This window comes from Staurois parvus, unplaced genomic scaffold (assembly GCF_062004578.1).
Source record: "Staurois parvus isolate SC_StPar_1 unplaced genomic scaffold, SC_StPar_1.0 ptg000746l, whole genome shotgun sequence".
Taxonomy (NCBI): Eukaryota; Metazoa; Chordata; class Amphibia; order Anura; family Ranidae; genus Staurois; species Staurois parvus.
This window is the reverse complement of record NW_028318542.1, coordinates 2,411,304-2,425,135: the sequence shown is the minus strand read 5'-3', so window position 1 is coordinate 2,425,135 and position 13,832 is coordinate 2,411,304. Positions and strand designations below refer to the sequence as shown.

Sequence of the window (13,832 nt, the reverse complement as noted above, 5' to 3'; positions counted from 1 at the left end):
GCATATCTTTCATTGAGAGATACATTTATTCACGTCATACAGTAATTCATGCTGGAATTAGACAGTCTACTTTGGAAATAACTTCATCAACTCAGACATGCTCTTCTCCCAAATCCATTATGCCAGTAACTTACAAAAGTTGACTTCTGGCATGGGAAGATTGTGATCCCCAACCTTTGGGCTCGATTACGCTTGCTTTGATTTTAACACACATTAAAGCGCTGTTTTTTATGCTTCTTTGATGCTTTTTTTAAGCTTCTTTCTAAGAAGTTAATGGTGTAGCCATTACCTTGGGGAAAGTGAGTTTTATCAGCTGACTTTGATCAGCAGTGAGTGGTGGTGTAGTAATGAAACGTCTATCGGTGGCTGTGGCCAGAAAGGTTCTCCTGGGTGTATTGACCCACCATCTGGGTTAACCTTTTCTTATGGGCCTCAGATGCTGGATAGAATTCATATATGGTCTAAACTTGAAATTACTGAATAGACAAGGCCTTGTGAAACAAAGTGAATTTGTGACTCCTGATCAGGCCTAGTACTGATGTAGCATGGGTGTGTGAAGACATAGTTGGAGGCTTGGCTTGCTGCCCTGTAATCTACCATAGGCTTCAGACAGCATTTCTTCTAGGCTTTAAACTATTTTCTTCTTTTCTAATTATTTACTAATTAAGTACTTTAGTACTTTTTTGTAGTTCTTTAATACTACCTTTTTTTGCCTGCATCTGTTCCTGTTAGCTAATTGATTTTTTTTTATTTTAGGGAACTTTGGTGCTTCCAATTCTAACTTCAGTATTAAAGGACCCCAAACAGTTCAAAAACCCTGACAAATTTGACCCTGGACATTTCCTAAATGAGAATGGCACCTTCAAGAAGAGTGATGCCTTCATGCCATTTTCAGCAGGTACCAGCAAGTATAGCTAATCATTTTTAGATATACAGTGGGTTCTTAATTTAAACCATGGTTGTTTTCCATCCAGAATACAGGCTTAGTTCACAAAGCTAACACATCAGGATAAGAATCTTTATATTCAACAAATGACATGTATTTTAGCTTCACTCAAATGGGATCTTATCTTTGCAGTCATTTGGCTAAAATAAAGATCCTCATCTTTGAAGCTTTGTGAATTTAATATTGTGCATTTATTTCTAATCTTACCATTATTTTCTACAGACACAATTCTTTAATTTAGGTATCTGCAATATCTACACTTTTGCTTTTGTAACACTAATTTTAAATATCAACTGACAATCACATTTATGATAAAAATACAGAAAAAAACTGCCAGCACAGGTGTAAATGACAGGTCAAATTAAAAGTGTATGAAAAGCAAAACATTTTTTTATGGTTTAAATAATTGTGATGTCAAGTTTTTATTGGTGTTTGTAACTGGGGAGATTTATTTATTTGACGTCACGTGACGTATCGACGTTAACCGGAAGTGCGATCGCGGCCATCTTGGAAGTGGGAAGATGTGGCCAGTGTTCCCTAACTTGCCTACACTTGTATTCCTGTGAGGAGGAGCTGCTTCATCCAAATTTATATGTAAGTTGCTACAATAAAGGATGTTATCTTTGGATTCACTGTTGTAATGGCTGATTTTCTTATGAGGAAAATGGAAGATAAACCCTGAGACTGGATGTGACCCTAATGACAAGAAGTCAACCCGGATTTGTGTTATGCCCTGTCATTTTTCTTATAGGGTAATTATCCATCAGTACACGAGTTGGAGAGTGTTGGTTTGGGTTTAAAGGTGTTCACTGATGAATATAGAGTGTGGTGATACACTCCTGCATTATTATATGTTGTTTTTTCACAGTTTGTGCAATAGACACGTTGTGTGAGTGTTTTTACTTATATATTTTTGGTACACAAAGGAATATTGGTTTGTGTGTAGAGATTAGTACACAGAGTGAACACATATATATATTTATTTATTTATTAATTTTTTTTTTTTTTTTTTTGCATGTTGCACATTGAGTGGCACGTGTGTATTTATTATTTAAGGTATGATACTATGTTAAGTTTTTATTTTTTGAGGTATATTGCCATCAGGATTTGCGGGTATTGAGAAAAAGACTTGTTGTTGGAAAGAAAAGAAAGAAAAAAAGACGATTTTGGACAATTGTTTACACCTGTGGGGTTTATTTGTTTTGGACATTTGTTGGTTCAAATTTTGATTGTGATGTTTGATTGTTAGATAAAGAGAAAAGTTTATAATTTTTATTTGTTCAGCCTTCAAGGGTGGAGGTGGATCACTTTTCTGGGATATTACACGGGATTTTGTGCTGTGTATTTTAATATATATATGAACCCTTGCCATCTATTTGTGAAAAGTTGGGGTGAAATGGAATGGAAAAGTTCCAGGTCAAGTTAATCTCTATAGATTAGGATTTTCAACTCATGCTTAACATTGCAGATAGCGCTGTATTTTTTTAATATAGTTCTACATGCAACTAACAGGCATATGTGGCTTCACTGTAAATGGCAAGTGGCGCTCTCTGGTTGATGTGAGGTAGGTTGAGTTGATGGGGAGCCATAGCCAAAGATAGAGGTTTTAAAGTGGTTCTAAAGCCTTAAGGTTTTTCTACCTTAATGCATTCAATGCATCAAGGTAAAAAACCTTCTGTGCTGCAGGATTCCCCCCCCAGCCCTCCACTTATTCTTACTTAAGGTCGATCCGATCCAGTGATATGCACGAGAGCATATCGTCACTGTCTCCCTCCTCATTAGGCAGATTGATAGCAGTGGCAGCCATTGGCTTCTTCTGCAGTCAATCAAATTATTGGGTGGGGCTGTCAATAGAGGCCCACAAGAAGGCTCAGGAGTGAGCCCACATAGGTGCCACTTTCCAGGGGGGCACCTACTGAACAGGAAGGGCCTGGAGTGTTGGCAGGGGGCCTTAGAAGAAGAGGATCAGGGCTGCTTTGTGCAAAACCACTGCTAAGAGCAGGTAAGTGTACCATGTTTGTTATTTTAATTAAAAAAGGAAGGTTTATTTTACTTTAATCCCTCACTACTTTCTCCAAAAGGCAAAAAATGTTGAGTGCCTAATAAAATGCAGTGCCCCCTCATGTGGTAAGCCTAAAAATCTCAGTATGTACTATAGAAACAAATATATGAAAGAGGCGTCATATAAAATGTGAAAGTCAATGCAAAAGTCAGACAAATTGATTTTACTTTGAAGTGTAACTTCAACTAAAATAACTACCTATTTGAAACCTACATATGAACTGTTTTACTTGCCAAAATATTGGCTATTTTCTACAGCCCCTCTTGGGATATGAGCACCCCTGCCATACTATTAGCTATAGAGTGATGTCACTATTCAGGACTTAAACTCTCATCTGTCTCTTTCATAACCTCATCCTGCTTATTTAGCTGTTAAAGCGGAGATCCACCCAAATGGGGAAGTTACGCTTTAATGCTTTGTCCCTCACACCACATTAAGGATTGGCACCTTTGGGGAGTGGAGGGGGAGTGGATACCCAAATTTGACAGGTACCCGCTCCCACTTCCGCTGCGATCGCCTAGGTGAGCGGAAGCGGAAGATGTCCTCCCTCCCCGTAGTCTTATGAGACGCATGACAGGTCCCAGAAGACATGTATAGTGGGCACCCGGCTGTGACGCCACAAGCTGTCACAACCGAGTGCCCACATTAAGATGCCGGCGCCAGGGTAAGAAGACAGCTAGTGAATCCAGCAGTGGTGAGGACACTGCTGGACTGAGGGACCAGTAAGTGGCTGTATTTTAAAAATCAACAGCTACAGTTTTTGTAGCTGCTGACTTTTATTTTATTTTTTTTCAGCTGGAACTCTGCTTTGATAAATGAAACCTACACTGTTGAGGTTCTGAGTGTGTTCTCACCTTTCTAAAAGTTTGCCTAAACACCTCCTCCTCTGGTCTCCTATGAAAGGTGTTAGAATAATTAGATTACATTGTTGGAATTCCTACTCTCAGCATGCAAAGTTGAATACACAGTTAAAATACATAGATTACAGTTCTATTTTATTCTCTTAACACTTTTTAAATCCGTGTAGTTATCACTAATAGCATTCTAAGCAGCATCCTTACAATCCCCCAAAACTAACTCATACCAGTAATAACCAGTACCAATAGCTTATACAGTGTCTTGAAAAAGTATTCATACCCCTTTTAATTTTCCACACCTTTACATATTACAACCAAAAATGTAAATGTATCTTATTGGGATTTTATGTGATAGACCAACACAAAGTGGCACATAATTGTGAAGTAAAAGGAAAATGATAAATGGTTTTCAAAATGTTTTAAAAATACATATCTGAAAAGTGTGGCGTGCATTTGTATTCAGCCCCCTTTACTCTGATACCCCTAAAATCTAGTGGAACCAATTGCCTTCAGAAGTCACCTAATTAGTCCACCTGTGTGTAATTTAATCTCAGTATAAATACAGCTGTTCTGTGAAGCCCTCAGAGGTTTGTTAGAGAACATTAGTGAACAAACAGCATCATGAAGGCCAAGGAACATACCAAACAGGTCAGGGATGAAGTTGTGAAGTTTAAAGCAGGGTTAGGTTATAAAAAAATATCCTAAGCTTTGAACATCTCACGGAGCACAGTTCAATCCATCATCCGAAAATGGTGCACTGCACTCGTACCAAAACATGGCCGTTCACCAAACTGACAGGCCGGGCAAGGAGAGCATTATTCAGAGAAGTAGCCAAGAGGCCCATAGTAACTCTAGAGGAGCTGCAGAGATCCACAGCTCAGGTGGGAGAATCTGTCCACAGGACAGATATGTCCTTTATGGAAAAGCGGCAAGAAGAAAGCCATTGTTGAAAGAAAGCCATAAGTGGTCCTATTTGCAGTTTGCAAGAAGCCAAGTGGAAGAAACATATGGAAGAAGGGGAAGAGAAAATGAACTTTTTGGCCTAAAAATCAAAACGCTATGTGTGACGGAAAACTAACACTGCACATCACCCTGAACACGCCATCCCCACCATGAAACATGATGGTGGCAGCATCATGTTGTGGGGATGCTTTTCTTCAGCAGGGACAGGGAAGCTGGTCAGAGTTGATGGAAATATGGATGGAGCCAATTACAGGGCAATCTTAGAAGAAAACCTTTTAGTCTGCAAAAGATTTGAGACTGGGGCGGAGGTTCACCTTCCAGCAGGACAACAACCCTAAACATACAGGCAGAGCTACAATGGAATGGTTTAGATCAAAGCATATTCATGTTTTAGAATGGCTCAGTCAAAGTCCAGACCTAAGTTCAAATGAGAATCTGTGTCAAGACTTGAAAATTGCTGTTCACAGACGCTCTTCATCCAATCTGACAGAGCTTGAACTATTTTGCAAAGAAAAATGGGCAAAAATGTCCCTCTCTAGATGTGCAAAGCTGGTAGAGACATCTCCAAAAAGACTTGCAGCTGTAATTGCAGTGAAAGGTGGTTCTACAAAGCATTGACTCAGGGGGGCTTAATATAAATGCACACCACACTTTTCAGATATTTATTTGTAAAAACTTTTGAAAAACATTTATCATTTTCCTTCTACTTCACAGTTATGTACCACTTTGTGTTGGTCTATCACATAAAATCCAAATAAAATACATATACGTTTTTGATTGTAACATGACAAAATGTGGAAAATTTCAAGGGGTATGAATCCTTTTTCAAGGCGCTGTAGCTGTAGTTTTTTTTTAATAACTATGCCTTTTCTCCTACTCGAGAGACCCTCAATAGAGCTACGCACTGGAACAAGGAGAGATGATTGCAATGGAAAGTATATAGCACTTAGCCTTGTGCTTCCATTTCTCTAACTGTCCGGTTTCAAGTCAGTCTTTGCACCTCATGTCCCACCAAATAGCATGATGCTCAGGACTTCATAAGTTACTATCCTATTTATGTCAACAGTCAATGAGTAACACCTAGACAGAGGTAACCATTGGACAATGGGTCCTGGAAGTGTACCAAGGCATTCAAATGGTAATAAAATGCTAAAATAAAAAAAGTGTGGGCCTTCTGGCTATTTAAGTCATAATGTGCTAGTATGCACCACATGCTTCCACATTATAACAGACTTACCTTCAAACCAAGCCCTCAAGTGGTGCTCAAGCTTTTATCAGTAGTTTTTGATCATTTTTTTTCTTCTTTCCCAGGAAAACGTGTATGTTTGGGGGAAGGTTTGGCTCGAATGGAACTCTTCCTCTTTTTTACAACCATTCTGCAAAGATTTCGTCTGAAACCCACTGTGGATAGAAAGTACATAGACATTACACCAGAGCCCAACAGTAATGCTTCCAGGCCTCGCGAATACGAGATGTTGGCTGTGCCACGCTGATGGACCATTGTATATTCTGGTGTTATTGGATATTTTGTTCATATTTTAAGAGCAGCTATAACTTTACAATGTGTAAATAATAATGCAATATCGTGTGGACTTTCATTGTTTCATTGTTCTCTATAAAGTTCTATAAATAAAAAGTGCCTGAATGCTAGTATCTTCTTCTGTATATAAGTATTTGTCACGTACCTGATGGGAGACTGAAATGACGAGGTCGGCCTCACTTGTGTCACTAGCCCTGACCCTGCTGGAGTTGGAACAGAGGGAGTCTAGGGACCAGGGGGACAAGAGCGCCAGTGGTTGTTGTTTGCAGCTCTTGCAGATGATGACCTTGGAAAGCTGATGATCCTCTGATTCAAGCACAGTAGAAGCAATCAGAGAAGGTCTTGTAGATTGCCAGGCATGCACCAGAGCAAGGCAGGTAGTGAGGACAAGAGACAGGAGCAGTGTCATGGGAATAGCCAGGGTCATCAATAGTTGGGCAGCACGGTACAGAATCAGAAGGAAAGCCAAGGTCAGGAGCAGAGCCAAAGTCAGGAACCAGTATCAGGAGAGCAATCAGAGTCAGGTCAGGAACAAGCCGGGTCGGAAACAAAGGAATCGCACAGGAGCAAGCAGGACATGGGGGAGCTGAAGACCAGTCAGCACTCAACATGGGCAGAGACACTCTTTAAATAGGCCGTCTGGCGCCAATCTTTGCCGTGCGTGTGCAGGTGCGCGATCGCGCATTTCTGTGCGCATGCGCACAACCGGTAATTCTTCTCTGGGAATTCCTATGAACATGCGCATTTCCGATCGCGATTCGTCTTGCCGGAAATCCCTTACAGTATTTCAAACCAGGGACATAATTTGACTGCAATCTGTTCACCACAAGATTTCAGGACATATTACAATAGCCTCGGCTAAGCTTGGGAATGTTATGTGAATAGTTTGGTGTTATACAATGTGTAACACACAGAATTTGAAATAAAGTACCCGTTAAAACCGACTGAGCTTTGTTTGGAAAGTCTTGGTGAGTGAAACTATTATATGATTTCCTAACTGAGACATGGACACATGGCAGGCTAAGAATTGCATGTTAAGGTGGAGTAAGAAGGTTTTTCTAGGCTGAATTTTCACAGGGAGCAACACCATTCATTTCATTAATTTACATTTCTTTAAGAAATTAAACTAGCATTGTATTATTTCACAAAAAAAGGACTCTAGACAAGCTGCATAAGCAACTTTTACTAGGCTGCAGTTTGAAAGGGAGAGCTTTCAATCAAGGCAGCAACTTTTAATCAAGAAATAAATAATAGAGGAGTATTTATTCACAGAACAAAGACAAAAATATTGCATCAACTCAATGCATACATTGCAAGCATTTTACTAAGGCACACTTTCACAAGCAGACACCAGGCCACTTTTAATCAAGCAATCTATATTATAGTGTACTGTTTCACTGACAAATGCCAGAAATATTATAATGGCTCTATGCACAGTATTTAAGTAGACCTCAGTTTCACAGGGAGACACTAAGCAACTTTTATTGAAGACATTTTTGTATTTCACAGAAAAGGTTAGTATATTGTACTGACAGTTTTAAGAGCTTTTAAACGGAGACACCAAGTAGATTTTAATCAACATTAGAGTGTATTATTTAAACAAAAAAGAAATATTGTACCAACTCCATGCACAGTATTTTAGTACTGAGAAGGAAAGCTTTTATTTAAGAATTTAAAATCAGAGTTTATAATTTCAAAGATGAAATGACAGAAATGTTATGTACAGTATATCACATTGCATGAATATCCACACAACAGAAAGAATTGCAAGGAAAAATTCAGGCAAATGGTAACATTCACAAATGCAGAGTGCCTCTGTTCTTGATCACATATGAAGTAGAGTGGCTGGAAATAATGAAAAGGCTGGGGTGCCAGTTAGTTGCTGGAGATGAATGAAGTTCTGAAAAGTTTGATCAGTAATGATTTGGCCAAACATTTTAATCAACTCCCATCAAGCCACTGTATATAAATGGCCAGACAGGAGCAGTACCAATGTGGGTGCACATACCTGTTTGTCACCCCACATTGCCCACTTCTGCGCACTCTCTGTGACTGCCTATCACCAATTGTTGTACCAGGCCACTTTTCGAGAGTAGCATTAACTCCACAGGTCTGGTTGTATTGGGTCCAAAGACCTTTGCACTTCTGGCACCTCAGGTATACACCTCAATAGACAAAGACTGATAACATTTGGCTAGTAACCTAGGATCATCCTGAAATGAGACTGAAGATCTTGGAGTGGAATGACAAAATATATTGAGACTATAAGTACTGAATACTCATAGGATATTACAGTGCAGAACAGTTTTTGACATACAAAGTTTCAAACATCAAACAATATAGCAGGAATGCCACCACTGAAACTGAGCAGCAAAAGGCGACAGAGAACTTATTATCAAGAGAATAATGACTAAGTCGCCTAGAGCCACGTATGGTGAGAAGGCTAGTTCTAGGCTATAGTTCAATAACTGAAAGTTAAACACAAACTCTTGACTATGCAGGATAAACAAATACTAAAAAAAAAATTGTGATCACCTCCGCAGAGTAGTACAGTATCACTATAGTAATATTGCACTGCCCTAGTGACTGTATATAAAAAAAAGTATTACAAATATCAAATAAATATATAAAAATATAAAAAATTTAAAAAAAATCATATGTTCAAAATATTTATTTACATTTATATTTTTTTACTTGCTGTAGCCAGTCAGTGTCCCTAATCACTACCGCACCAGTTACAGTGACCCTGATCACCGCCATACCAATCATATTGTCTCTGATCACCACCACATCAGTCATATTGTCCCTGATCATGGCCACACCAGTTACAGCATCCCTGATCATTATTAGATGTGAAGTTTATGCCGCTAGTCAGCCTGAAGGTGCTCTTTGGATTTCCGACCTCTCTATGTGGCTATGCTGTGAAAAAAACTCATACATGTGGTATCACCATATCACAAGAAGTAGCAAAATGTGTTTTGTGGTGTAATTCTAAGTATAACATAAAAATAGTGCAGCGCTAAAAGTAAAACAGATATGAGTCCACTTAAAGTCTTGGTCATAAGAACGTGTCCAGTGACAAGTGAGGATTCAAAATTGGTGATCCGTGTAGAAATGGCTGAAAAACGCACTCACCAGAAGAAAGACACATAAATGCAGTGTGCATCTAGAGCTCATGAATCCTCAATCCAGAAGGGAATAAAGCTGGTCCAATTACAGGAATGGTGGATCCCTCCTCTGTGGATGCAGCAACAGATCTTCCTCTTCCCAGTTAGGTGTAGGATTCCAAGATCAGGATTCTGCAAGCAAAAGCTCCTCAGGGGAGTTTAGGGAAGGACACCCATAGTGTAGTAAGGTTATAAAAAGCAGCTTTATTAAAAAATATAGCATCCAATTCAAAGTAGGCAGGTATCATAAAGATGTGTCAGCAAGACAAACTAACCCTGACACTCTGAATAATGGCCGCCGGGCCTCCACGTGGCTCCGGCGGCGTAGCGTCTCGACGTCCAGGCTCCTCCTTACGCGTTACGTGCGCACGCACATCTTCAGAGGTATGGAACCATTGGCGTGATGACGCAAATAGGCGCATATAAATAGGCATAATGATGCATGCGCGGTTTCATATGCGCCAGTGTGCAATAACTAAGGCGCATGTGCATGGCTCCGTCTTCCATTTTAATGGAGCTCAAAAACACATGATAGAAGGGCAATGATACCCTATATTTGACAGATGAATGTCAATAAAGACAAGTTCAACAACGGTGTAAATACACCTATTGAAAGACGAACTGTATAAAGTATATAAAATAAGCGCGATGGCGCCAATGTGTTGAACGTATTCCAATTATGTGGTATAATTTGGGTATGTATTTATACACGCGTCATTATTTCTTTTCAAGTTAAAATTAACCAACATTCAACAGGACATCATATAAATGAACGTTATATGCCAGAAGAAAATTCTCAGAGAATAAAACTAAAATAAAAACATAATATTAAGAAGACTACAGATCTGAATCTGCACTAACCCCAAAACTAATAACGCATGTGAAAATTATTAAAAAATTACCGTATTTTCCGGCGTATAAGACGACTTTTTGACCCTTGAAAATCTTCTCAAAAGTCGGGGGTCGTCTTATACGCCGGTATACGGCATGCTGACACTTTTTAGGGGGGCGGTGCGGTGCCGCCGCCGCCCACCCCTTCCAACGGAAGTGAAACTAAGTACAGGGGTGGGCAGGGGCTTCTGTTTCTTACCTGGCTCCGGTCCCACGACGATCCGGTCCAGGAAGCACAGCTGCTCCTTCCTTCAGTTCGGCCACTGGATGTTCGTGCGGCTGCTCGGCTCCGCCTCCTCACCGGTGATTGGCCACCAGAACTGTAGCTCGGGAAAGGCACACAGGCGGCCAATCACCGGGGAGGAGGCGGAGCCGAGCGGCCCCGCGAAAATCAAGTGAAGGTAAGTGTGCCGTGCACAGGTGCTGCTGCAACCATATATGCTTGCTGCAGCAGCACCATTCTGAACAGTGGTCAGCAAGTGTCAGTGGGAGAAATAGTGCCCCATCATTGGTGTCACTGATACCAATGATGGGGCATTATTCCTCCCACTGACACCGACGATGGGGCACTTCCCCCCCCCCACTGACACCAACGATGGGGCACTATTCCTCCCACTGATACCAATGATGGGGCACTATTCCACCCCCCACTGACACCAATGATGGGGCACTATTCCGCCCACTGATACCAATGATGGGGCACTATTCCACCCCCCACTGACACCAATGATGGGACACTATTCCCCCCACTGACACCAATGATGGGGCACGATTCCTCACACTGACACCAATGATGGGGCACGATTCCTCCCACTGACGCCAATGATGGGGTGCTATTCCTCCCACTGACACCAATGATGGGGTGCTATTCCTCCCACTGACACCAATGATGGGGTGCTATTCCTCCCACTGACACCAATGATGGGGTGCTATTCCTCCCACTGACACCAATGACTGGGCACTATTCCTCCCACTGATACTAATGATGGGGCACGATTCTTCCCACTGGTGTGCATTGGAAGAGGGGTAGTCTTATACGGCGAGTATAGCCCAAACACTACATTTTAACAGGAAAAGTAGGGGGGTCGTCTTATACGCCCAGTCGTCTTATACGCCGGAAAATACGGTATTAGAAAATGCATGGATAGAAACGCATGTAAGATGGTCAATCCATGCGTCTATGAAAAGGGACTATATATATATAAAAATTTTATTATTTAAATCTGCGTCACCCATTAGCAATGAAGCAGTTGAGATCTAAGTCTATGTTAAGCCCCGCTGGATGGGAAGTGCCCAATTCGAAAATGTGTTTAGTCTCTGTTGATCTATTTCATATGTCTTATGTGTTTGACTGGAACTATAAGAATAGATTTTCTTCTTTCTACTTCCATTGCATTTACAGGCGATGCACCTATTACAGGGGTAAAATACTTTCATATTAAACAGTGTGAGTGATTTAACAGGAGGGTTAATAATGTTAGGAGATATTTTATCTCTAAGAATGGTTGGTCTCCGAAAAATTACTTCAGGTGTATCAGGAAGTATATTGCTCAAAACTGGATCAGATTTTAATATATTCCAATTTTTCTTGATGATATGTTTAACTGCTCTATGTTGAACAGAGAAGGTAGTGATAAACGGACAAAAAATGTAATTTACTTTCTTGGAACTAGTACCTAAATGTTCCTCCTGACTAATCTGGGTGATTTCTGTGATAGTGTTATCTAGGGACACCCTGTTATAACCCTTCTCCAAAAACCGTTCTTTCAAAATATTAGCTTGTGTCTGAAAATCTGAGGTATTTGTACAATTTCTTCTCAGTCTTAGCAATTGTCCTTTGGGGACATTAGCAAGCCAGCTGGGATGATGGCAACTATCCAAAGGAATATAACTATTCCGATACGACGACTTGAAGAACGATTTGGTGATAATTTTATTGCCTACCCTCACCAAGGTAAGGTCTAAAAAACTAACTTCTTCATGACTAAAGTTATAGGTGAGTCTGATATTGTAATTATTATAATTCAAGGTAATGAAAAAGTTTTCCAGTGATTGTGTATTCCCATTCCACAACAAGAGAATATCGTCAATGTATCTCCTATAAAAGACCAATTCTGGCCAGTCCCTGGAGTATATAATCTCTTCCTCCCAGTAAGACATAAATAAGTTATTATTATTATTTTAATAATTTTCACATGCGTTATTAGTTTTGGGGTTAGTGCAGATTCAGATCTGTAGTCTTCTTAATATTATGTTTTTATTTTAGTTTTATTCTCTGAGAATTTTCTTCTGGCATATAACGTTCATGTATATGATGTCCTGTTGAATGTTGGTTAATTTTAACTTGAAAAGAAATAATGACGCGTGTATAAATACTTACCCAAATTATACCACTTAATTGGAATAAGTTCAACACGTTGGCGCCATTGCGCTTATTTTATATACTTTATACAGATTTGAATTAGTTCGTCTTTCAATAGGTGTATTTACATCGTTGTTGAACTTGTCTTTATTGACATTCATCTGTCAAATATAGGGTATCATTGCCCTTCTATCATGTGTTTTTGAGCTCCATTAAAATGGAAGACGGAGCCATGCACATGCGCCTTAGTTATTGCACACTGGCGCATATGAAACCGCGCATGCATCATTATGCCTATTTATATGCGCCTATTTGCGTCATCACGCCAATGGTTCCATACCTCTGAAGATGTGCGTGCGCACGTAACGCGTAAGGAGGAGCCTGGACGTCGAGGCGCTACGCCGCCGGAGCCACGTGGAGGCCCGGCGGCCATTATTCAGAGTGTCAGGGTTAGTTTGTCTTGCTGACACATCTTTATGATACCTGCCTACTTTGAATTGGATGCTATATTTTTTAATAAAGCTGCTTTTTATAACCTTACTACACTATGGGTGTCCTTCCCTAAACTCCCCTGAGGAGCTTTTGCTTGCAGAATCCTGATCTTGGAATCCTACACCTAACTGGGAAGAGGAAGATCTGTTGCTGCATCCACAGAGGAGGGATCCACTGTAACTGGACCAGCTTTATTCCCTTCTGGATTGAGGATTCATGAGCTCTAGATGCACACTGCGTTTATGTGTCTTTCTTTTGGTGAGTGCGTTTTTCAGCCGTTTCTACACGGATCACCAATTTTGAATCCTCACTTGTCACTGGACACGTTCTTATGACCAAGACTTTAAGTGGACTCATATCTGTTTTACTTTTAGCGCTGCACTATTTTTATGTTATTCTATTTTAAGTACATATTGGTTGCTTAGAGTGCTTAGCCGCTTTCAGGACTAGCGCTCACTGTTGTCTCCCTATTTTATTGTAATTCTAAGTATGCCTATACTGTGTGTAAGAAACAACTTGTTAAATTGCCAACTTTGTGAAAAAAAAATTTTT

General features: G+C 40.2%; 1 protein-coding gene across 3 annotated transcripts in view; it reads left to right on the top strand.

The window, feature by feature from the left end:
- The window catches only part of LOC149445112 (cytochrome P450 2H2-like), a 29,302-nt gene extending 22,839 nt beyond the window's left edge, over positions 1-6,463 (top strand). For all 3 annotated transcript variants that reach the window (XM_089654159.1, XM_089654160.1, XM_089654158.1), the window contains 2 exons: positions 757-898; positions 6,140-6,463. In XM_089654159.1, coding sequence (XP_089510285.1) covers positions 757-898; positions 6,140-6,321 — 324 coding nt within the window. In that variant the 3' untranslated portion in view covers positions 6,322-6,463. The remainder of the gene's footprint in view (positions 1-756; positions 899-6,139) is intronic.
- Positions 6,464-13,832: the final 7,369 nt, after the last annotated feature.